This window comes from Pleurodeles waltl, chromosome 5 (assembly GCF_031143425.1).
Source record: "Pleurodeles waltl isolate 20211129_DDA chromosome 5, aPleWal1.hap1.20221129, whole genome shotgun sequence".
NCBI lineage: Eukaryota > Metazoa > Chordata > Amphibia > Caudata > Salamandridae > Pleurodeles > Pleurodeles waltl.
Genome location: NC_090444.1, coordinates 1,873,061,475 through 1,873,086,142, shown reverse-complemented (window position 1 = coordinate 1,873,086,142; position 24,668 = coordinate 1,873,061,475). Strand labels below are relative to the sequence as shown.

Below are 24,668 nucleotides of genomic sequence, written 5' to 3'. Positions count from 1 at the left end.
TGGCGCTATCAGGTCATCAGCATTTCAGCAGTCCACCTGCTAGGATTTACCAACTGGAATGAAGGCAAGCTTAGCCGACACGCCTTGGAAGAACAGAAGTCTTTCTGAACAAATTAAAACTAGGCCTCAACAGATATTAACTTCATCGCCTTTGAAACAAACGCAAATGCCAAGATTGTTCATCCAGGTAAGTGGAGTACAGTTGCAAAAGGAACACTGTTTTCATGAAGTGGTTGAGGAATTTCCTCAGCTTTTAAAGTAACTGTTCGACTCAAGCTATACGCAATGAACATCCTCTTCATTGCTACAGGCTCACCTTGCCAGTGGTGGGATCTGCAACCTGCTTATCCAGCCAATCAGAAGACTTCCTTGCAGGCAGATTCCTGTTGAGGATCCCGAACAATGTGATGTGTCCTTCTGCAATCCTGCGGCACCTTCGCTGGGGCAGGTTCTTGAGAAACAGTTGAATCTATGAACTCTGCAGCGGGGATGGTACTCCTTATCTTTAATCGACCGCATATGATCTCCTGTTTTAGTCTCTAGAAGTTCCCTTAGCTGCACTCAGTGTTGATGCACTCTTCCCTTTTGAATACGTCTAGTCGGCGTCAGTGGAGCCTCTACACCTCGAGGACTGTAAGATGGTATTTAGAGAACCATTGTCTTTCAGATGAATTTTTGTAGCTTCTGTTCTCATCACTCGATCGGCTTCCTCATAACTGAGCCTATCTGGATGGATAGCGATTGCTGTAATACCTTTCTCTCAAAGTCTAAGGGCCTCTTGTAAGCACATGCACTGTGCTGCAGTGTGAAGGCAGTTACAACTGTTCAAAGTGACATGTGCAAGGCTCCGTGGAGATCAGTAGGCGCGTTGGAAAGGTGCTATCCGATTCCAGAACCCACTGGGTTAGGCCCGCGTGTCTAGTTTATTTTTATTACCAGATTTTCCCCTAAGTTTCCTTCTCCTCTGCCAGTGTTGGGTGTAACCTTTGGTGTTGGTTTTAAGCCTTCAAACATGGTACTCGTTAGTTTTTCATTAATATCAAATCTTGAGTACCTTAAGAGTGGATTCTTTTTCTCGCTCTCCTTCCAAAGCCGCCTCTGGCTCTGCAGGCGTGCGGACGAGCCAGCTTCTGGGAGTGTCCCTCGACGTGCGGGCGAGCCAGCTTCTGGGAGTGTCCCTCGACGTGCGGGCGAGCCAGCTTCTGGGAGTGTCACTCGACGTGCGGGCGAGCCAGCTTCTGGGAGTGTCACTCGACGTGCGGGCGAGCCAGCTTCTGGGAGTGTCACTCGACGTGCGGGCGAGCCAGCTTCTGGGAGTGTCACTCGACGTGCGGGCGAGCCAGCTTCTGGGAGTGTCACTCGACGTGCGGGCGAGCCAGCTTCTGGGAGTGTCACTCGACGTGCGGGCGAGCCAGCTTCTGGGAGTGTCACTCGACGTGCGGGCGAGCCAGCTTCTGGGAGTGTCACTCGACGTGAGGGCGAGCCAGCTTCTGGGAGTGTCACTCGACGTGCGGGCGAGCCAGCTTCTGGGAGTGTCACTCGACGTGCGGGCGAGCCAGCTTCTGGGAGTGTCACTCGACGTGCGGGCGAGCCAGCTTCTGGGAGTGTCACTCGACGTGCGGACGAGCCAGCTTCTGGAAGTGTCCCTCGACGTGCAGGCTTGTTACACGTAGCTTTCATTTCCAGTCAAATATCCGTTGCTTAAGTTTCATTCACTACATTCACATTGTCATTCACTACACTGAGACTTAAAAGAATAACTGAGGATGGCCGACAGCGTAGAGGACGTGCCCTTTACTTGCTGGGCCTTGCCCTTACGATAACATTGCTGCTGCTTACACAGGTTTCCTGTAGAGTTGGTCCTTGCGGCAGGGCCTGCTCTGGAAGGTGTCTACCGTTGCGTTGAATTGCATTGCAGGTCTCAGTCTGAATGTTCATGGCCATGGAACAGAAGAGTTTGTGATTCGTTCTTCTTCCCCGTCTGTAGCCATGATCTTGCAGACCATAAATTTGTATCTCTTCTAAAGGGCTGGTCGTGGCCGTGGCTGCAGCCAGGAGGTGGGTTGTGGTGGCTGCTGAGTTCCCATTAACAGGAGGGTCTACGCCTCCTCTGGGTGTAGGAGTATCAGACAGGAGGGTTTACTCTTCCTCTGTGTGTATGAGTATCAGACAGGAGGGTTTACTCTTCCTCTGTGTGTAGGAGTATCAGACAGGAGGGTTTACGCCTCCTCTGGGTGTAGGAGTATCGGACAGGAGGGTTTACGCCTCCTCTGTGTGTATGAGTATCAGACAGGAGGGTTTACACCTCCTCTGCAGGTATGAGTATCATACAGAAGGGTTTACACCTCCTCTGGATGTAGGAGTATCCGACAGGAGGGTTTACGCCTCCTCTGGGTGTAGGAGTATCGGACAGGAGGGTTTACGCCTCCTCTGCAGGTATGAGTATCATACAGGAGGGTCTACGCCTCCTCTGGATGTAGGAGTATCAGACAGGAGGGTTTACGCCTCCTCTGGGTGTAGGAGTATCAGACAGGAGGCTTACGTCTCCTCTGGATGTAGGAATATCATACAGGAGGGTCTACGCCTCCTGCAGGTATGAGTATCAGACAGGAGAGTTTACGCCTCCTCTGCAGGTATGAGTATCAGACAGGAGGGTTTACGCCTCCTCTGGGTGTAGGGGTATCGGGGGGAGTCTGCTGTGACCTCTGCAGGCAGCAGACCGCAGCACTGGCACAGAAGCCCATGTCTCGGAATAATCTCATTCACATGTTTTCGAAACAGTTGTACAGTCACCTCTCAGCATCACTGAGTGATATCTCAATCTCTTCTTTTCCAGAGGAAAATTTAAAGTAAAAGAGCGAGAAGAAATGTGGCACAAGATAGAAGAACTCGCCCGCTTAAACCCTCAGGTAAATGTCAGAGGTGTTTGTGACCGGCGTTTACTCCACCTTTCAGCGCTGCGATGCCTTGAAATCCTGTTCATTGCAGCTGAAGCGACGTCTCTCCCTTCACAAAGCCCGTGTCTTTCATTAAAACATCCCTTCATGCCCACATCAGCCTCTTGACTCTGCCTCCACCCCCTGGGTCCTCTTTCTGCGCAGTCTTCCCTTGACTCCCCCCGCACACCTCCTCTCTGTGCGCTCCCCACATCCTCCTTTGCGCTCAGATTCTTATTCCATTCCTCCTGTTACATTGCCCTCCGCTGAGTTCTCCTTTCTATTCCAACGCTGTGCAGTTACCCCTTCACACAACATTCTCTCCCCAGTGCCCACCCTTCACCCAAAGTCTCTGGTCACAGCTTCTCCAGCTCTGGATGTGTCATTGGCGCGTCTGCTCAAATAGTTTCCTGTGGTAACGCTGACGTATAGAAGTAGTATACAACTTTTCGCATAGCTGCAAGCACTCCCTTTAATAGGACACTTGTGTTGGTTGAAAATCCTCAGTGCTTCATTCGGTAAGGCGGGATCGCTTTAAATGCCACTTCTCCCAGAGGCCGCCAGACCCCCTTTCGACTGCATGTCCTGTGAACGGAGCCCTTGCCAAGGCTGCAAGCTCTTCCTCGTACGTTGTTTTTGGATAAATATTTGTGACTTTCCAAGTGTTCGTCACCCATTTGGCAGCTCTTTCTCTCCTTCAGTGAGTTGTCTTTGTGGCCTGGGCTTGTGGATTAACACGAACAAGACCTTCTTCGGGACGGTATATTCTGCTTGTACGCCAGGCGTAAGTCCAGCGATTGGAGAAATGCCGGAAATTCTCGACCAAGACCCTGAAAGGCGGGTAGTTCACCTCCCTCTCTAAACGACGTTTTGAAGGAGTAGTGATATTCAGTATTGAAGAATGGATATTTTTGTTTTCCCATTCACTCCAGGCATTGCAAATTTACTCATAATAAAGGGGCCAGTCGCCAACACCATGTCCGAGTCCTTCCATCTGGCCTCAAGTCTGCCTTCAGGAGTCTCACAAAATGCACAGTACACGTTGCAATTTTTATGCTTAGACAATGTCATCAAGTCTTTCTCAACCTCGATGCCAGCTGTAAAGAGTACTTTCAGGTGCTCAGCCAGTGTGTCCATGTGAGCCTGTCTACAGCTGTTTCACAGCCTGGGTCTTACTCTCAACGTAAGCAAGGCCTCGCTCATCTGGGCATTTGATTTTAAGGAGACATTTTAGATGCTCCACTATGGGGGGTTCCTAATCAAATTATCGCGCCCTGTGCGAGCCTCAGAAGAGGACTCTTAACTCATTGGACCTTCTCAAGAAGGTTCTGACATTGTTTGATGCGTTCCATCCCCTTCTTTCAGTTTAGAAAACAACCACTGCTGGGGTTACTAGACTAGCACTGCATTCAGATCATTCAGATCTTAGACACACTTTAGGAATGAATAGTTGTAAAACTCCAAATGAAGCCAACCCCGTCTTGGTGAAACCAGTAGAGCAAGTCCACAGTAGGTCATTAAATCCACCAGCAAGTGATGTGCTCTGCTGTTGAGCCTCGCGGGTCCATTTATAGGATCTGTCCACAAAAGGCCACTGGTCATGGGAGGGAACAGACCTGACGTCAATGTCTTGGGCCTGATGGCCATCAGGAAAGGACTGTACTTTTCCCAGAATAAAGTAGTTGTGTTCTCTTTGCGACAGACAATGTGACCTCCATGTTACAAATGGAACAAACATTCCCAGTCCTCGCCAAAGACGTTCAGACACTAGAACTTGTCTGCAGAGCACAGCATCTTGCGGCAGCACCAGCTACCAGACATCCGATCCGAGGGGGGCGACATGCACAGCTATACATAATCAGACGTCTTTGATTGGCACCTCAATCAAACTCGGCTGGATAAGCAAAACCCAGATCTCTTGTGATCAGAAAATGTTGCTGAGAGATATTGGCAATGTGGATTATTTAACTTAAACTTAATTCTCTCATCTAGACATCCCCTTGGACTGTAGACAAAACAACTCCGAGCTGCTGTAAAGGAACGCTTTAGTTTTATTAGGACACTGAGGTGAGTGGTATGCATATTTATTCCATTTTCTATATTCTGCAGCAGCATTCACATCAGACATAAACAAAAACTACATTTCCAACTAAAATGTGAAAAGGAGAAAAAACAGTTCCACCAGTGATTGTCCCATCAACCCCGTGAAGCTCCCCTGCAGTCACATCCCCTCTTCCTTCCTGTGACCACGGCCATATTGTTAAACTCCAGATCTTCACTCCCTTTTCTGTCCATTTCTTGTTAGAGCCATTCAAGGCAGACCTCAAAATCTGACCTTTGACCAATTAATCAAGACAGGTCAACAAAACCGTGCGACACTCGTAGTAAACAGTTAAAGGTTGAGACCTCATTACTTACTCCTGTACGTAACTGTATTGTTGACTTCAAAGTAAATTGGCTTTCAGACCCTGTGACGGTGGGTAGATAACCCCATTAAACCAGGGGAGGGAAAATTCACGCCTATTGAGTCCTTAATAGAATAGAAACCTTCTTCCATGGTAGCTGGGAAATGTTTTATTCTGCCAGGACTGCAAATGAGGATTATGCACGCCCCAGGCCTCCACGTGAGGAGCCCCCAGCGAAGTTCCTCACTGGCTTCCACTAGGATGGAATCCATCTCTACATATGATAGGCCTTTCCTCAGATGCGACGCCTTCACGCTATATAGAGCCCTGTAGTGGATCGACACTGGAAAGATCGCTTAATCGGAAGATACGTGAGCCAATATTCGAGCAATCTGCCTTAAAGACGTTGTGGATTTGGCTAGTGTCATCTCAGGTCCTGATGTAGATTCGCCAATGTCCTTGCCAGAAGACTGAGTCAACTTTACCAAAACTTTTGAATCCCAAAAGGGCTATTTCCTCTTGAGGAACCAGAAGGGGTTTCTCTGAACAAACCCAAACCCTTGCAGAGAGGAGAGATTGTCATTGACTGGTGCTTCATCAGTCTGGAGCGGGATTGGTCCATCAACAAGTTATCATCTAAATAGACGATAAGACGAATGTCCTGAGACCAGTTTTAAAGCCTTAGTAAACCACCATGGCACTGGTGAAACCGATCGACAGCATTGTGATCTCAGACTACTTGTGTCCATATGAACTGTGAGAACCTTCAATGTGGTTGAACTGTCCTTCAGATCCAAACGTCTCATCCTTTCCCCCAGGCTTAGGATGTCTTGGAGGAGGCAGATCCCGCCATCTTGAAGCGGCGGTATACCAGCCACCCAGCAAACTCCTTGAGGTTTCGTTTTCTCCTCCACAGACACATTGCCGACAAAACTTCGGAGTGTAGATGTGCGGGTGTGATTGCACTTTTCTTGTGCAGAGTCTTGACTTCTGCATCTATTAGCTTGGACACTGATTGGGAGAAGGAAATCAGACGGGGCCAACAGTCTTTCCTTGGAAACTCATTAAACTCTATGTGAAACCCATTTTTGGTTTGCAAGACCCAAATGTTTGAAGTAATCCAGCTCCAATCGTGAGCGATCTTCGCCAGTCTGCCCCCCTCCTTTACCGGTGTCGTGACATGAGGACTTCCAGGGAGAGGATCCGGCACTGGAAAATCCTCTTCATGCTCCCTTTGGTCCCCTTAATCTGCAAGCTCCTCTAGAGGGGAAGAACCCTGCAAAACCGGACGCGTCCTGCCAGTGACCTCTCTTGGAGCTGGAGCTCTCTGTGGGGCTTGGCTCTAGGCCCGGCCAGATGAGCGCACTTCACTTGTGATAACTTGTAAAAGATGTGCTACTTTTAGACCAGAGAAGGCCCTGGGAATTGCTTTTATACCTGTTGAGATTGTGCTACACACACTGCTTGTCGTGCACTAAATATGCCAACCGTAGCCTGTTAACTTTTTTTGTGCATCAGAGCATGCCTTTGTGGTGCTCAGTCAGTTAATAATCCAAGTCTTGCTCAGATATCCTTAGCTCTTTTTAGATATTTTTCCCAGTTACTCCTTCTGCCAATGAAGTAGTAAGACTTCCTCCACTGTGGCCTTCGCATGAGATGCGAGTAATCAGGGGAAGACCACTTGTCCACGGTACCAGATCACCTGCTGCAGACACTCGTTACTTTTGGGTCCCTGGAAAGGGGGTGAAGCTCCTGGGACCTCAGAGCCCGTTGATAGCCCTATCCTTATCCTACATGGCGCTGGCTGGTCAGTCCCTGCTCCTTGCCAGGATGCTGATCTTCCAAACCCCTGAGTTGAGCCACATTCTGTCGGGGTGCATTGCTGTGGGCCTGTTTCACAGGGAGGTTGAGGCACAGGACCAGCTGTCACTTCCCAGAGGCTTGCGCCACACGTGGAACCGGCTCGTCATGTGCATGTTTCACTGCATTTCTTGACACTCTTCTTGTCCCCTGCACCCTGCAGAAGTCAGTTTAAAAGTATATCATCGCCCAGTCAGTGAACACAAAGCATCCGTGCAGTTAATAGTTGTAGGAGGCTGGACTGGCTTGTAGTGAGTACCAAGGGGTACTTGCACCTTGCACCAGGCCCAGTTATCCCTTATTAGTGTATAGGGTGTCTAGCAGCTTAGGCTGATAGATAATGGTAGCTTAGCAAAGCAGCTCAGGCTGAACTAGGAGACGTGTGAAGCTACTACAGTACCACTTAGTGTCATATGCACAATATCATAAGAAAACACAATACACAGTTATACTAAAAATAAAGGTACTTTATTTTTATGACAATATGCCAAAGTATCTTAGAGTGTACCCTCAGTGAGAGGATAGGAAATATACACAAGATATATATACACAATAGCAAAAATATGCAGTATAGTCTTAGAAAACAGTGCAAACAATGTATAGTTACAATAGGATGCAATGGGGAAACATAGGGATAGGGGCAACACAAACCATATACTCCAGAAGTGGAATGCGAACCACGAATGGACCCCAAACCTATGTGACCGTGTAGAGGGTCGCTGGGACTATTAGAAAATAGTGAGAGTTAGAAAAATAACCCTCCCCAAGACCCTGAAAAGTGAGTGCAAAGTGCACTAAAGTTCCCCTAAGGACAAAATAGTCGTGTTAGAGGGAGAATGCAAGGAAAACACAAATCAGCAATGCAACAACGATGGATTCCTGTCTGAGGGTACCTGTGGAACAAGGGGACCAAGTCCAAAAGTCACAAGCAGCTCGGAGATGGGCAGATGCCCAAGAAATGCCAGCGGTTGGTGCAAAGAAGCTCTTACTAGGCTGAAGAACTGTGAATACTGCAGGAACGACAAGGGCTAGAGACTTCCCCTTTGGAGGATGGATCCCCCACGCCTTGGAGAGTCGTGCAGAAGTGTTTTCCCGCCGGATGGACGCCAACAAGCCTTGCTACACGCAAATCGTGCGTTTGGCGTTTTTGGACGCTGCTGGGGCCCAGGAGGGACCAGGAGGTCGCAAATTGGACCTGCAGAGAGAGGGGACGTCGAGCAAGACAAAGAGCCCTCACTGAAGCAGGTAGCACCCGGAGAAGTGCCAGAAACAGGCACTACGAGGATGCGTGAAACGGTGCTCGCCGAAGTTGCACAAAGGAGTCCCACGTCGCCGGAGACCAACTTAGAAAGTCGTGCAATGCAGGTTAGAGTGCCGTGGACCCAGGCTTGGCTGTGCACACAGGATTTCCGCCGGAAGTGCACAGGGGCCGGAGAAGCTTGCAAAGTCGCGGTTCCCAGCAATGCAGCCCAGCGAGGTGAGGCAAGGACTTACCTCCACCAAACTTGGGCTGAAGAGTCACTGGACTGTGGGGGTCACTTGGACGGTGTCGCTGGATTCGAGGGACCTCGCTCGTCGTGCTGAGAGGAGACCCAAGGGACCGGTAATGCAGCTTTTTGGTGCCTGCGGTTGCAGGGGGAAGATTCCGTCGACCCACGGGAGATTTCTTCGGAGCTTCTGGTGCAGAGAGGAGGCAGACTACCCCCACAGCATGCACAAGCAGGAAAACAGTCGAGAAGGCGGCAGGATCAGCGTTACAGAGTTGCAGTAGTCGTCTTTGCTACTATGTTGCAGGTTTGCAGGCTTCCAGCGCGGTCAGCGGTCGATTCCTTATCAGAAGGTGAAGAGGGAGATGCAGAGGAACTCGGCTGAGCTCGTGCATTCGTTATCTGAAGTTTCCCCAGAGACAGAGACCCTAAATAGCCAGAAAAGAGGGTTTGGCTACCTAGGAGAGAGGAAAGGCTACTAACACCTGAAGGAGCCTATCACAAGGAGTCTCTGACGTCACCTGGTGGCACTGGCCACTCAGAGCAGTCCAGTGTGCCAGCAGCACCTCTGTTTCCAAGATGGCAGAGGTCTGGAGCACACTGGAGGAGCTCTGGACACCTCCCAGGGGAGGTGCAGGTCAGGGGAGTGGTCACTCCCCTTTCCTTTGTCCAGTTTCGCGCCAGAGCAGGGGCTAAGGGGTCCCTGAACCGGTGTAGACTGGCTTATGCAGAATTGGGCACATCTGTGCCCAACAAAGCATTTCCAGAGGCTGGGGGAGGCTACTCCTCCCCTGCCTTCACACCATTTTCCAAAGGGAGAGGGTGTCACACCCTCTCTCAGAGGAAGTTCTTTGTTCTGCCATCCTGGGCCAGGCCTGGCTGGACCCCAGGAGGGCAGCTGCCTGTCTGAGGGGTTGGCAGCAGCAGCAGCTGCAGAGAAACCCCAGGAAGGGCAGTATGGCAGTACCAGGGTCTGTGCTACAGACCACTGGGATCATGGAATTGTACCAACAATGCCAGGATGGCATAGAGGGGGCAATTCCATGATCATAGACATGTTACATGGCCATATTCGGAGTTACCATGGTGAAGCTACATATAGGTAGTGACCTATATGTAGTGCACGCGTGTAATGGTGTCCCCGCACTCACAAAGTTCAGTGAATTGGCTCTGAACAATGTGGGGGCACCTTGGCTAGTGCCAGGGTGCCCTCACACTAAGTAACTTTGCACCTAACCTTTACCAGGTAAATGGGGGTAACATGCCAGGCAAGATGGTACTTTCCTACAATAGTGCACTGGGAGGCACGCCATTAGGTCCATCCCCAGCCACCCCAGGCTTCGGAAGATGTGAACCTTCCAAGTTCTCTAGCTGTCCGACAGTAGCAGGAAGTGCTCTCAGGAGTCCATCTGGTCCTTCCAGCCTGGTTAACAACTTCGACTCAGCAGTTGTGGGCGGTTCTATGGCTGACACACAAGATCAGGGTTTGCTAACTCTAGCCCAGCTTGTCTCGAATCTGCTGGGTAGAAGTCAGGTCAGCCTTTTCCAGGATACTCGGAGCACTATGTTAAAGCCCAGCACGGACGGCTACCTTTGGAACTTCTGGCTCAAGGTCTGGAACATGTTGCAACAGGCACTTTTTCCCAGCCGGAAAGCTGGGGAAGTCCCAGACACGCAGGAGACTGGCTTTAGGACATTGATACTTAATGGCCATGGTCTGAAATTGAGGCCGTGAGAAAGGGTTCTTCCAAATCTCATGCCTGCTTGAGACTCTCTTCCTCAGTGAGAAGGGTGGCCCAAATTGTGATGAGCTGTTGGGGTTACAACAGTAGAATAAATAAATAAATCCAGGATTTGTAAAACGCTGCAAATCACCCGTGAGGGTCTCAAGGTGCTGAATTGTAGAAACGGGGATTAAGTGATTTGCCCAGAATCAAAGAATGTTGCCCCAACCCCGAGACTCTAACCCCAGCTTCAGAGTTGCAGCTCAGGCCGTTACCCCCCATCCTCTTCCTAGAGAAGCCCTCATCCTTAGTGCGGCACCAAGTCTCAATGGAAAAGTCTTTCGGAGTCTTGGCTGGATGTACATCCTCGTGCTCACCGGGGCTGATGTGCTGTGTGTGCCACTGAGCAAAGTGAAGACCTGAGATGGATCCATAGGGGACGCAGCCAGGACAGCTCATCTGAGCACAGTCTAAGAAGTAGACAACATCCTTCCTGGCCTTGACAATCAGGACCCTGGCCTGTCGTGGATTCTAGATGACCCATGCAAATCATGCGTCCAGTTCTTAGTTAATATGGATAAAGTTTCCTCACCAGGAAGGTAATGGCTGTCCTCCTCACTGTGGATCACTTGTAGACCATAGAGGCAACTGTGGAGCTACAGGTGGTCTGCATAGTGTGAGCCCCACGTTAAACTCTTGAGTCCCTGCAGCTTGATAGGAAGACAGTCAAAGACCACACCTGGTTCTGATCTTGAAATGGTATGTATATAACCACATTATGAGCCCAGTTCCTGGGTCAGATACAGAACATATGTATATATTTTACATTTTAATAACAACTTACTTCTTTTCACTTCTCTTAGCTTTCTCCATTAATTGTGCAATTTTTTATTACAACCTGGCGCAACAGGTGGTCAGTGTTAATCTGCTCCCCTCCAGCGCTGGATGCTTTCTGTTAAACACCTCCTACTGCAGATTCCTTACCTTGTGAATGTTTCCCAGGTGTCAGTCTGGATCTGGAAAAAACTCTAAAGCAGTATTCCTGTGTGCCAGTAGGGGGTGTTGTGTGGCTCTGCACCAACTAAGTCTGGTCACAACAGATTGGTTGAGTCTGGCAATTGGCATACATGTGACGCTTCAGTGTCATGCTTCGATGCGGTCTACGGGTTACTCTGTTGGCCAGGCTTCCTTGATGGCTGTGGCATTCAATGGCTCTCCACGTCAGTGTGCAGGTGACTCAGCCCAAAGACAGTTGTGCCACGGCTCGCTCATTGGGTCTTTCTGTAGGAAAGTACCCTCTTATTGGCATGGTTACCCCCACTTTTTGCCGCTATCACTATGCTTGGACTGTTTTTACTGGGATCCTGCTAACTAGGACTCCAGTGATTGTGCGCTCTCCCTCTAAATTTGGTTCTTTAGGACTTTTTGTACACTCCACAATTGGCATACTGATGCCCCCTCATAAGTTCCTAGTATATGGTACTTCGGTACCAAGGCCTTGGGTAAGTGTGGGGAAGCCATTTTACCTGTGTACTGGACATAGGTCACTACCTGTGTCCATATACATAATGAGAACTCCGAACCTGGGCATGTTGGGTATCACACGTCAGAATCATACCCCAATACTGTTGTCAGTATTAGTTGTATGATTCCATGGACTATGGGGGCTTCTTAGAGGACCCCCAGCATGGCTCCTACCAGTCTTCTGGATTTTTCCGGGCAGCCCAAGCTGCTGCCACCTCTCAGACAGGTTTCTGTCCTGCTGCTTGACCAGCTCAGGCAGAACAAAGGATTTCCTGTGTGAGGGGTGGGGTAACATCCTCTCCCTTGGAAATGTTACACGGCTTGAAAGGAGTAGCCTCCCCAAGCCACCGGTTTGCTTCGTAGGGCACATTTGGTGGCCTTCTTGCATAAACCGGTTTGCACCAGTCCAGGGACCCTCAGTCCCTGCTCTGACACGAAACTGGACAGAGGAAAGGGTAGTGACCAGCACCACCCCAGGGGTGGTGCCCAGAGCTCTTCCAGGTGGCCACTTGATTCTGCTGTCTTGAATCCAAGATGTGCAGAGGCCCCTGGGAGCATCAGAGTGGCCAGGTCAGGCAGATGACGTCACAGCCCCTTCCTGATAGGTGGACACTTTGCTCGGTGACCAACCCCCCTTTTAGGGCTATTTAGGGACTCTCTTGACGGTGAGTCCCCAGATTCGACATACAGGATTCCACCAGGACTCCTCTGCATCGTTTACTTTATCTTCTGGCCACTGGAACCGCAACTAGACTCTTCAGGAACCAACAATCTGCAACTTCAGCAACAACTCCGATTGCAACATTGTTTCTCCAGCTTTTTCCAGCAACTGCAACGTTTCCCCGGCTGTGCATGCTCTGAGGTCGGCGAGACTCGAGGTGCACCAAGAAGTTAAAAGGAATCTCCCTTGGAGTGAAGGAGTCACTCCCCTGCAGTGGCAGGCACCGACTGCAGCCACAAACTGCTCTCCTCCGGAGCTGCGTGGATCCTGCATCACGGATGGTGGTCTGGAGGGGTCCCCTTGGTCCTCTCTGCCAGCTCCCAACTTGGGAGACAGTAAGGCCTCACCTCTCCTTGCAGAACAGTACACCTGTGCACCGCAACACTTGCCGCTACCAAGGCTTGTTTGCTCCTGCTCCAAGGGATCTTTTAGGCTCCATGTAGCCCTGGTCTCCAGCTCTCCTTCCTGCAAAGCTCAGTCTGCTGCTCCAACGACGTGGGATTCTTCAGGTGTGCTGACAAGGCCTCACTGCGACTTGCTGTGCCTGCTGCTTTTGGGTTGCCTGCGGTGGGTGAGACTGCTTCCGTTTGCTCTCCTGACTGCTCAGGGTCACCTCAGACTCCCCTCCAAGGGTCAAGTCCCCTGGACCTTGCTGGTCCTCTTCAGCCTTGCAACTCTCCTTTTTTTTTCCTTTTGCCAAGGCTTGTTGGTGGTTCTCCTGCACCACTGACCCTCTGCAACCCAACAGCCGATGTAGGACACCATATACATCTCCTCAGGGACTCCTTCAACTCCTGCACTGCAAAGCTGGTCTTCTCCCCGCATCGACCTGGTCTTGCATCCGCAGAAGGGTGGGTAGTGGCTCCTGCCACAACTGGCCACACCCATCACGAACTGGACTTGGTCCCCTTCCTTTGCAGGTCCTCTTCTGCCAGAATCCACCTTTGGGTTCTTCAAGTCTAGTCTGGGCGCTGCACAATCCTTTTTCTAAGTCCTCCAGTTAGCTTTGGGGAAAACCAGCTATTTACCTCTGGTCTCCTGGTCGCTGGGGGTCACTCTGGTACTCACCTCTTGGGGTCCCTAGTTCCTCCAGCTCCCCTCTAGCGATTCCACCTCCTTAGGTTGGGGACTGCAACTCACATTCCACTTTCTTAGTATATGGTTTGGCCTCCCCAATGGCCCTCACTATTTTCTAATACTTTTGCCAATGCTTGTTGTTTTCATGCTCCTTACTGATTGCAATTGTGTATGTAATTACTGTGTTTACTTACCTCCAGTTGGAGAAACTGTCTATTAGTATTCTAGCGTTTCTGCTACCATAAGAAAGAACCTTTGTTTTTGTACGACTGAGTATTTTCTTTAGTTCGATGGCATCTGTCGCTGTAGATACACATGTTCTGCAATAGCTCGCCATCTGGTGTTGGGTCGGAGTGTTACAAGTTGTTTTTCTTCGAAGAAGTGTTTTCGAGTCACGGGACCGAGTGACTCCTCCTTCTGTGCTCATTGCGCATGGGCGTCGACTCCATCTTCGATTGTTTTCTTTCCGCCATCGGGTTCGGACGTGTTCCTGTCGCTCCGAGTTTCGGAACGGAAAGATAGCTGAAAACTGAAGATTTTCGACGGTATCGTTGCGATCCGGTTCGAGATAAACACACACGACGACGCATTGAACATCGAAGCGCTTCGGTGCCCTTCGGGGTAGATTTCAGCACACCGTCGGGGCCTAGTCGGCCCGACCGCGTGGAGAACAACGCCGATGGAACGGACCCCGTTTCGATTCTGCCCTGAATGCCACAACAAATATCCTTATACGGACCAACACTCGGTCTGTAACCTGTGCCTGTCACCCGAGCACAGCGAAGAATCCTGTGAGGCCTGTCGGGCGTTCCGGTCCCGAAAAACTCTGCGCGACCGTCGAGCGAGAAGACTGCAGATGGCGTCCACGCCAAAGGAGCATCGACAGTTCGAGACAGAAGAGGAACAGGAGGAATCCTTTTCCATCCAGGATTCAGACTCCGACGAACTCGACAATACAAAAACTGTGAGTAAGACGTCGAGATCAGAACTTAAAAAAGGCAAAAAGGCCCAGGGGACGCCACTGCCAACCGGCCATGGCTCAACCCAAATTACCGGTGACCAACAATCGGCACCGAAAAAGGCCCATTCAGTGTCGAGATCGTCCGACTCCGGTCGAGACACCGGCACGCAGCCTCCTCGGGACCGAGAGAGTGCTAAAGAGAAGCATCGACACCGAGAGTTCGGTGTCGACACGGATCGACGCCAAGACAGTGGCGCCGAAGACCATAGGGGCCAAGATTTTTTGGCACAAAAGAAGAGGAAGGTTACCTCGGAGCCGAAAAGACAAACAACAGGGTTTTCGGAGCCGAAAAAAGCACCAACAGACCCAGTTTCAGGCTCCTATACTGAAGAGCATTCTATGTCTTCACAAATGAAAAAACACAGATTCGAACAGGAACTGCAATCCACTGAAGTGGATCACACGCAAAAGCGTATCTTTATTCAGCAGGGGACAGGGAAGATCAGTACCCTTCCACCTGTCAAAAGAAAGAGAACACTTCAGTTTATAGCACTAGAGGCTCCTCAGCAACAAACAGCAAAGAAGGTAACACCTCCTCCCTCGCCTCCACCTGTAACTCCGGCTTCGCCAACTTACACCCCGTCACATTCGCCAGCTCACACCGCCATGAGCCACGATGACCAAGATCAAGACGCGTGGGACTTGTACGATGCACCAGTGTCTGATAACAGCCCAGACACATACCCAACTAGGCCATCACCACCTGAGGACAGCACAGCCTATTCACAAGTGGTGGCTAGAGCAGCACAGTTCCATAATGTGGAACTACACTCTGAACAAGTAGAGGATGACTTTTTATTTAACACCCTCTCCTCCACCCACAGCTCCCACCAAAGCCTGCCTATGCTCCCAGGCATGCTACGCCATGCAAAGGAGATCTTCAAGGAACCAGTTAAAAGTAGGGCAGTAACGCCTAGAGTGGACAAAAAGTATAAGGCGCCTCCTACGGACCCTGTATTCATCACCTCTCAGCTGCCACCTGACTCTGTGGTGGTAGGGGCTGCCAGAAAACGGGCAAATTCACACACTTCTGGGGATGCACCTCCCCCAGATAAAGAAAGCAGAAAGTTCGATGCAGCCGGGAAGAGGGTCGCTGTCCAAGCAGCAAACCAGTGGCGCATCGCAAACTCACAAGCGCTGCTAGCGCGATACGACAGAGCCCACTGGGATGAGATGCAGCATCTCATTGAACATCTCCCAAAAGATCTACAAAAAAGAGCAAAACAGGTTGTTGAGGAGGGTCAAAACATTTCCAACAATCAAATACGCTCCTCTATGGATGCAGCAGACACAGCCGCAAGGACCATTAATACGTTGGTTACCATCCGTAGGCACGCATGGCTCAGAACGTCTGGATTCAAGCCGGAAATTCAGCAGGCAGTACTTAACATGCCAGTAAACGAAAAACTTCTGTTCGGTCCGGAGGTCGACACAGCCATAGAAAGCTCAAAAAGGACACTGACACTGCCAAGGCCATGGGCGCACTCTACTCCCCGCAGAGCAGAGGATCTTATAACACCTTCCGCAAAACACCTTTTAGAGGAGGGTTTCGGGGTCAGGCCACACAAGCCAGTACCTCACAGTCCGCACCGTCCACCTACCAGGGACAGTACAGGGGAGGCTTTCGGGGCCAGTATAGAGGAGGGCAATTCCCTAGGAATAGAGGAAGATTTCAAAGCCCCAAAACCCCTACCAACAAGCAGTGACTCACACGTCACTCACCCCCCCACACAACACCAGTGGGGGGAAGGATAAGTCAATATTACGAAGCATGGGAAGAAATAACTACAGACACATGGGTCCTAGCAATTATCCAACATGGTTATTGCATAGAATTCCTGCAATTCCCTCCAGACATACCACCAAAATCACAAAATTTATCAAAACACCATTCACAGCTTCTAGAGATAGAAGTCCAAGCACTACTGCAAAAAAATGCAATAGAATTAGTACCAAGCACACAAATAAACACAGGAGTTTATTCACTGTACTTCTTGATACCAAAAAAGGACAAAACACTGAGACCAATTCTGGACCTCAGAGTAGTAAACACATTCATCAAATCAGAACACTTTCACATGGTCACACTACAAGAAGTGTTACCATTGCTCAAAAAACACAACTACATGACAACCCTAGACCTCAAAGACGCATATTTCCATATACCAATACATCAATCACACAGAAAATATCTAAGGTTTGTATTCAAAGGAATACATTACCAATTCAAAGTATTGCCTTTCGGTTTAACAACCGCTCCAAGGGTATTCACAAAATGCCTAGCAGTAGTCGCTGCACACATCAGAAGGCAGCAAATACATGTATTCCCGTATCTAGACGACTGGCTAATCAAAACCAGTTCGCTCACACAATGCTCAAACCACACAAATCAAGTCATACAAACCCTCTACAAACTAGGGTTCACCGTCAACTTTGCAAAATCCAACATTCAGCCAAGCAAAGTACAGCAATATCTAGGAGCCATAATAGACACGACAAAAGGAGTAGCAACGCCAACTCCACAAAGAATTCACAATTTCAACAGAGTCATTCAACACATGTCTCCAAATCAGACAATACAAGCAAGAACAATACTACAGCTCCTAGGCATGATGTCCTCATGCATAGCCATTGTCCCAAACGCAAGACTGCACATGAGGCCCTTACAACAGTGCCTAGCCTCACAGTGGTCTCAAGCACAGGGTCACCTTCTAGATCTGGTGTTAATAGACCGCCAAACTTACCTCTCGCTTCTATGGTGGAACAGTATAAATTTAAACAAAGGGCGGCCTTTCCAAGACCCAGTGCCACAGTACGTAATAACAACAGATGCTTCCATGACAGGGTGGGGAGCACATCTCAATCAACACAACATAAGAGGACAATGGAACATACATCAAACAAAACTGCATATAAATCATCTAGAATTATTAGCAGTTTTTCAAGCACTAAAAGCTTTCCAACCAATCATAATCCACAAATACATCCTTGTCAAAACAGACAACATGACAACGATGTATTATCTAAACAAACAAGGAGGAACACATTCAACGCAGTTAAGCTTATTAGCTCAAAACATATGGAAGTGGGCAATCCACCATCAAATTCGTCTAATAGCACAGTTTATTCCAGGGATCCAGAATCAACTGGCAGACAATCTCTCTCGAGATCACCAGCAAGTCCACGAATGGGAAATCCACCCACAAATTCTAAACACCTACTTCACACTCTGTGGAACACCTCAAATAGACTTATTTGCAACAAAAGAGAACGCAAAATGCCAAAACTTCGCGTCCAGATACCCACACAAGCAATCCCAAGGCAATGCCCTATGGATGAACTGGTCAGGAATATTTGCTTACGCTTTTCCTCCTCTCCCTCTCCTTCCTTATCTAGTAAACAAATTGAGTCAAAACAAACTCAAACTCATTTTAATAGCACCAACGTGGGCAAGACAACCCTGGTACACAACACTGCTAGATCTCTCTGTAGTACCCCACATCAAACTGCCCAACAAACCAGATCTGTTAACGCAACGCAACACAACCAACAGATCAGACACCCAGATCCAGCATCGCTGAATCTAGCAATCTGGCTCCTGAAATCCTAGAATTCGGACACTTACAACTTAGCCAAGAGTGTATGGAAGTCATAAAGCAGGCCAGAAGGCCATCCACTAGACACTGCTACGCAAGTAAGTGGAAAAGATTTGTTTGTTACTGCCATCATAATCAGATACAACCACTACACGCAACTCCAAAACATATAGTAAATTACTTGCTCCATTTACAAAAAGCAAAGCTAGCCTTCTCTTCTATTAAAATACACCTTGCAGCAATATCTGCATACCTGCAGACTACCTATTCAACTTCCTTGTATAGGATACCAGTCATCAAAGCATTCATAGAAGGTCTTAAAAGAATTATACCACCAAGAACACCACCTGTTCCTTCATGGAACCTAAACGTGGTCCTAACAAGACTCATGGGCCCACCTTTCGAACCCATGCACTCTTGCGGAATACAATTCCTAACCTGGAAAGTTGCCTTTCTCATTGCCATTACATCTCTAAGAAGAGTAAGTGAAATTCAAGCGTTCACAACACAAGAACCTTTTATACAAATACATAAAAATAAGGTCGTCCTACGACCTAATCCTAAATTTTTACCAAAAGTTATTTCACCGTTCCATCTAAATCAAACTGTAGAACTACCAGTTTTTTCCCACAGCCAGATTCTGTGGCTGAAAGAGCACTACATACATTAGATGTCAAAAGAGCATTAATGTACTACATTGACAGAACAAAGAACATCAGAAAGACTAAACAGCTATTTATTGCATTCCAAAAACCTCATGCAGGTAACCCAATATCAAAACAAGGTATAGCCAGATGGATAGTTAAATGCATCCAAATCTGCTACCTTAAAGCAAAAAGACAACTGCCCATTACTCCCAGGGCACATTCAACAAGGAAAAAAGGTGCTTCAATGGCCTTTTTAGGAAACATCCCAATGCATGAAATATGTAAGGCAGCCACATGGTCTACGCCTCACACATTCACCAAACACTACTGTATAGATGTGCTATCCGCACAACAAGCTACAGTAGGTCAAGCTGTATTAAGAACTCTATTTCAGACAACTTCTACTCCTACAGGCTAAACCACCGCTTATGGGGAAATAACTGCTTACTAGTCTATGCAGAACATGCGTATCTACAGCGACAGATGCCATCGAACTGAAAATGTCACTTACCCAGTGTACATCTGTTCGTGGCATCAGTCGCTGAGATTCACATGTGCCCACCCACCTCCCCGGAAGCCTGTAGCAGTTCAGAAGTTACCTTCAATTTTGTACATTTGTATATATATTATTTAAACCTTTAATAGGTACATACTTACACATTTCATTGCGCGGGCACTATTACTATAGTACAACTCCTACCTCACCCTCTGCGGGGAAAACAATCGAAGATGGAGTCGACGCCCATGCGCAATGAGCACAGAAGGAGGAGTCACTCGGTCCCGTGACTCGAAAACACTTCTTCGAAGAAAAACAACTTGTAACACTCCGACCCAACACCAGATGGCGAGCTATTGCAGAACATGTGAATCTCAGCGACTGATGCCACGAACAGATGTACACTGGGTAAGTGACATTTTCATTTTGTGTGAGTACTGTGTGACTGAAATGGTTTTGCGTGAGCTTTGCATGTCTCCTAGATAAGCCTTGGATGCTCATCCACAGCTGCCTCTAGAGAGCCTGGCTTCTAGACACTGACTACACTTCACTAAGGGATAACTGGACCTGGTATAAGGTTGATAATACCATAGGTGCTCATCACACACCAGGCCAACTTCCTACACGTTCCACACCGTTTCTCCAGCAATTCCTTTCATTTCAGAGGTTACACTAGGGAGTTGGCATTTGGACTCTGCCAGACCCTGCTGCCAGTACAGACGTCTCAGCCCTCTTAAGGTCACGCTGGGGCTCACAGAGGCAGTGCTCAGGACATCAGGGAGAAAACCATAACGCAGCCTCCTGCCCCCTGCAGCAACCACATATTCAAAAGTGAGTCTTTTTGGGTGTACATCTATTCTGTAGAAAGCAGGATGCACCACTTCATGCAGGGTGGCAAGACATTACATTTCCTTCACATTGTACGCAGCATTTGATTTCACCTCCCTACCGAGGTTGCTGATGGTATCTTGGAAGCTAGATACCCTTCCACAAAAGGGTCGTTGCAACAAGTTTGTGGATCGGTGTAGCAACCTTTAGGTGGAACCATTACAGGCCATGCTGTCAGATGTTGTTTGTCTTATTTTTGGCCAAGCGAAGACTTGCACTGGTAAAGTCTACTTATCAGCTCTTTAGACTTTTTTGTTTTCCTGATGAGCCTCATTTAGCCAAGTGATCTGTTGTGATGCAATTTCTTTGGGGTTTGAGGTTTACAACACAGATTCCCACCAAAGCTGTTCGTGATGTCACAGTTGGATTTGAATTTGGTTTACACTTAAGTGCACCCCTTTTAAGCTAATGCACTCTTGTCCAGCGCTGCCCTTGATCTTGAAAACAGTCTGTGTGGTCCTGATACCATCAGCTTGTCATGCGAGCAGGCGCACTCTGTCCAGCCGCCTCACATGACCTTTTTTTTTAACCCAGACCAGCTGGTGTTGAGAACTCAAGCTGCATTCCTGCCACAAGTAGTGGCGCCCTAGTGGGCTGGCTGGCAACCTACTGGTATTCTTTGCCTCTACTCGTCCCTTGAAAGAGGGTGAGACAGCATCAACTAGAGATCTCAAAAGATCCCTCAGGTTTGCGCTGATTGTACCAGAGACCATCTGATGGAAGATTAGTTATTGTGGTTTCCCGGGGAAGGACAAAAGCAGCACAGGAAAGACCCATTTCTCCTTGGTGCATCTCCTGCTTTGAAATCTGCTAAGCACAAGCTTAGAAGCAACACCTTGAAGAGTGGAAAGCTCATTCCACTCAGGCCAATGCTGCTTCTCTTGCCTGTCCAGGGTATTGGCTAAGCCTCTGTGTGGGTATTAGAGCACAAAGCACTACTGCCTGGACAGCCAGGACCGTAGGGATAGACATTTTGCCCAATCACTCCTGCAGGACATTTTCTGCTCTCCTGGTTGGCGGGGGTCACTAAGGTACTCACCTCTTGGGGTATTCTCCCAACTCCCCTCTAACTACTCCATATCCTTGGGTGTGGGACTTCACTTCGCATTCCACTATTTTAGTATATGGTTTGGCCCTCCCCGAGGGCCCTAGCTATTTTCTACAATTTATGCCAATGCTTGTTTCCTACTTGTTGCCAACTCTTCTTTTTCTTCTGCTACCTTCCCCGAAAGCTGGAAACACTCCGAAGTCAACGCCCTACTAAAGAAACCTACGGCTGACCCTAGCGACCTGAAAAACTTCCGCCCCATCTCGCTCCTCCCCTTCCCTGCCAAGGTAATAGAGAAGACCGTCAACAAACAGCTTACCACCTTCCTGGAAGACAACAACCTGCTCGACCCTTCACAAACCGGATTCCGAACCAACCACAGCACTGAAACCGCTCTCATCTCAGTCACAGACGACATCAGAACCCTGATGGACAACAGTGAAACAGTCGCCCTCATCCTCCTCGACCTCTCGGCTGCCTTCGACACCGTCTGTCACCGCACCCTAATAACCCGCCTCCGCTCCACCGGGATCCAAGGCCAGGCCCTGGACTGGATTGCCTCCTTCCTCTCAAACCGATCTCAAAGAGTTTACCTCCCACCGTTTCGCTCAGACCCCACCGAGATCATCTGCGGCGTACCTCAAGGCTCATCGCTCAGCCCGACACTCTTCAATGTCTACATGAGCCCCCTCGCCGACATCGTACGCAAGCACGACATCATCATCACCTCCTACGCCGACGACACCCAACTTATACTCTCCCTCACCAAGGACCCCGCCAGCGCCAAGACCAACCTACAAGAGGGTATGAAGGGCGTCGCAGATTAGATGAGGCTCAGCCGCCTAAAGCTGAACTCGGACAAAACGGAAGTCCTCATCCTCGGCAACACCCCGTCCGCTTGGGATGACTCCTGGTGGCCCACGGCCCTCGGCACCGCACCGACCCCCTCAGACCACGCCCGCAACCTCGGCTTCATATTGGACCCTCTTCTCACCATGACCAAGCAAGTCAATGCCGTGTCCTCCGCCTGCTTCCTCACCCTCCGCATGCTCCGCAAGATCTTCCGCTGGATCCCTGCCGACACTAGAAAAACCGTGACCCACGCCCTCGTCACGAGCCGCCTGGACTACGGCAACACCCTCTATGCTGGGACCACCGCTAAACTCCAAAAACGCCTGCAACGTATTCAAAACGCCTCGGCCCGCCTCATCCTCGACGTACCCCGCAACAGCCACATCTCTGCACACCTGAGACACCTGCATTGGCTCCCAGTCAGCAAAAGGATCACCTTCCGACTTCTCACCCACGCACACAAAGCCCTCCACAACAAGGGACCGGAATACCTCAACCGTCGCCTCGGCTTCTACGCCCCCACCCATCTCCTCTGTTCCTCTGGCCTCGCGCTCGCTGCCGTCCCTCGCATCCGCCGCTCCACGGCAGGTGGGAGGTCCTTCTCCTTCCTGGGAGCCAAGACCTGGAACACCCTCCCCACCAGCCTCAGGGCCACCCAGGACCACTCTGCATTCTGGAGACTCCTCAAAACCTGGCTTTTCGAGCAGCAGTAACTCCCCCTTCCCCCCTAGCGCCTTGAGACCCGCACGGGTAAGTAGCGCGCTTTATAAATGTTAATGATTTGATTTGATTTGATTTTCCTATGCTAATTTCTAATTATTATTGTGTGTGTGTGTGTATGTATATGTTCGGTGGCATGTGTAGCTATAGATACACATGCTATGCATTATTCCGCCATCTGGTGTTGGGCTCAAAGTGTTACAAATTGTTTTTCTTCGAAGAAGTCTTTTCAGTCACAGGATCGAGTGACTCCTCCTCTTGGTCATACTGTGCATGGTCATTGACTCCATTAAAAGATAGTTTTCTTTCTGCTGCCAGGGTAGGACGTGTTTCCTCTTGCTCCGAGATTTCGAATCGGAAACTTTAGAAAACTCCCTTAATTGTCGGTATTGTTTCGATCGCATTTTCCACCTAGCCTCCAACCGATAGTACCATCGGAAATTAAATTTCGCCTGATGGAACGGACTCCATTTCAATTTTGTCCTCGATGCTACACAAAATTTCCCTACACAGACCAACACCTTGTTTGTAATCTGTGTCTTTCTCCCAATCACAAAGAAGAAGATTGCGAGGCCTGTCAATTGTTTCGATCCAAGAAGACCCTCCATGACTGGAGAGCCAGAAGATTGGAAGTGGCGTAGAAGAGTACGGAACATCTCGACATCATGGAGGAAGAACAGGCGCAGACAGTGGTTTCCATCAGAGACACTGACTCCGAACAAGAATCCGAAGATAGACCTATCACTGCTGGTCAGCACGCAAGTATGTCTGCCCCTACGCCCACTTATGAAAAGTCCTCAAAGGACTTGGGTACACCACTGCCCGAGAGCCATGGTTCGACCCGAAAAAAAGACTCTCGTCGACCGACCTTCAGGTTCGGCGTCAAAAAAGGGCACTCCGTCGGTATCGGAGTCGTTAAATCCGTCAACAGTTCCACTTCTGACTCAAGCAAGCGTCCTCACTCCTCGGAGTCGAAGCCTCAACGCCCTGCTTCGGAGCTGAAACAACCGGCTGAATTTTCCAGCCGGAAAAAACTACCATCTTCTGAGACAAAAAATTCTTCTTATACAGAAGAGCAAGGACTTTCGAGCCGTCTTAAACAGAGCTTAAAATCACTGAAAGAACAGTCTGATAGACCTACTGAGGACACTGAGATCCAACCTATCCATGAGATTATGGATGAAAGACTATCAAGGATTCACATCCATAAAGAGACTGGCAGAATAATTACTGCACCTCCTCTACAGACCAGGAGGAAATTGGCCTTTCAGGAACATTTAAACACTGCTCCTCTACCAGCCAAAATGTATAAACTAAAGGAAAAGCCATTACCTATCCATACTTCTCCCCCTCATTCACCACTACTTTTTTTCTCCACCACCTTTGCCTTCACCAACTCATTCCCAATATTCTTATGGTGATATGGTTGATCCTTGGGATCTTTACGATCCAGATGCTGTTACGGACAATGACCCTGATTTATACCAGTCTAAGCCTTCTCCACCAGAGGACACTACTGCATACACGCAGGTTATTACCGGGACACCAGTGTACCGTGGGGTGCTTATGCACACTGAACCCCTAGAGGAGGATGTTCTGTTTAACACATTATCCTCCACCCACTCGCAATATCAGTGCCTTCCTATGTTACCTGGAATGATTAAAC

The 24,668-nt window shown here is 49.1% G+C and overlaps 1 protein-coding gene across 3 annotated transcripts in view; it reads left to right on the top strand.

The window, feature by feature from the left end:
* The window catches only part of PPP2R5D (protein phosphatase 2 regulatory subunit B'delta), a 501,712-nt gene that overhangs the window by 434,382 nt on the left and 42,662 nt on the right, over positions 1-24,668 (top strand). For 2 of the 3 annotated variants that reach the window (XM_069236432.1, XM_069236433.1), the window contains exon 14: positions 2,837-2,909. In XM_069236432.1, coding sequence (XP_069092533.1) covers positions 2,837-2,909 — 73 coding nt within the window. Of the gene's footprint in view, positions 1-2,836; positions 2,910-4,928; positions 5,004-24,668 lie in introns of all 3 variants that reach the window. The other variant, XM_069236434.1, reaches the window with a different exon arrangement.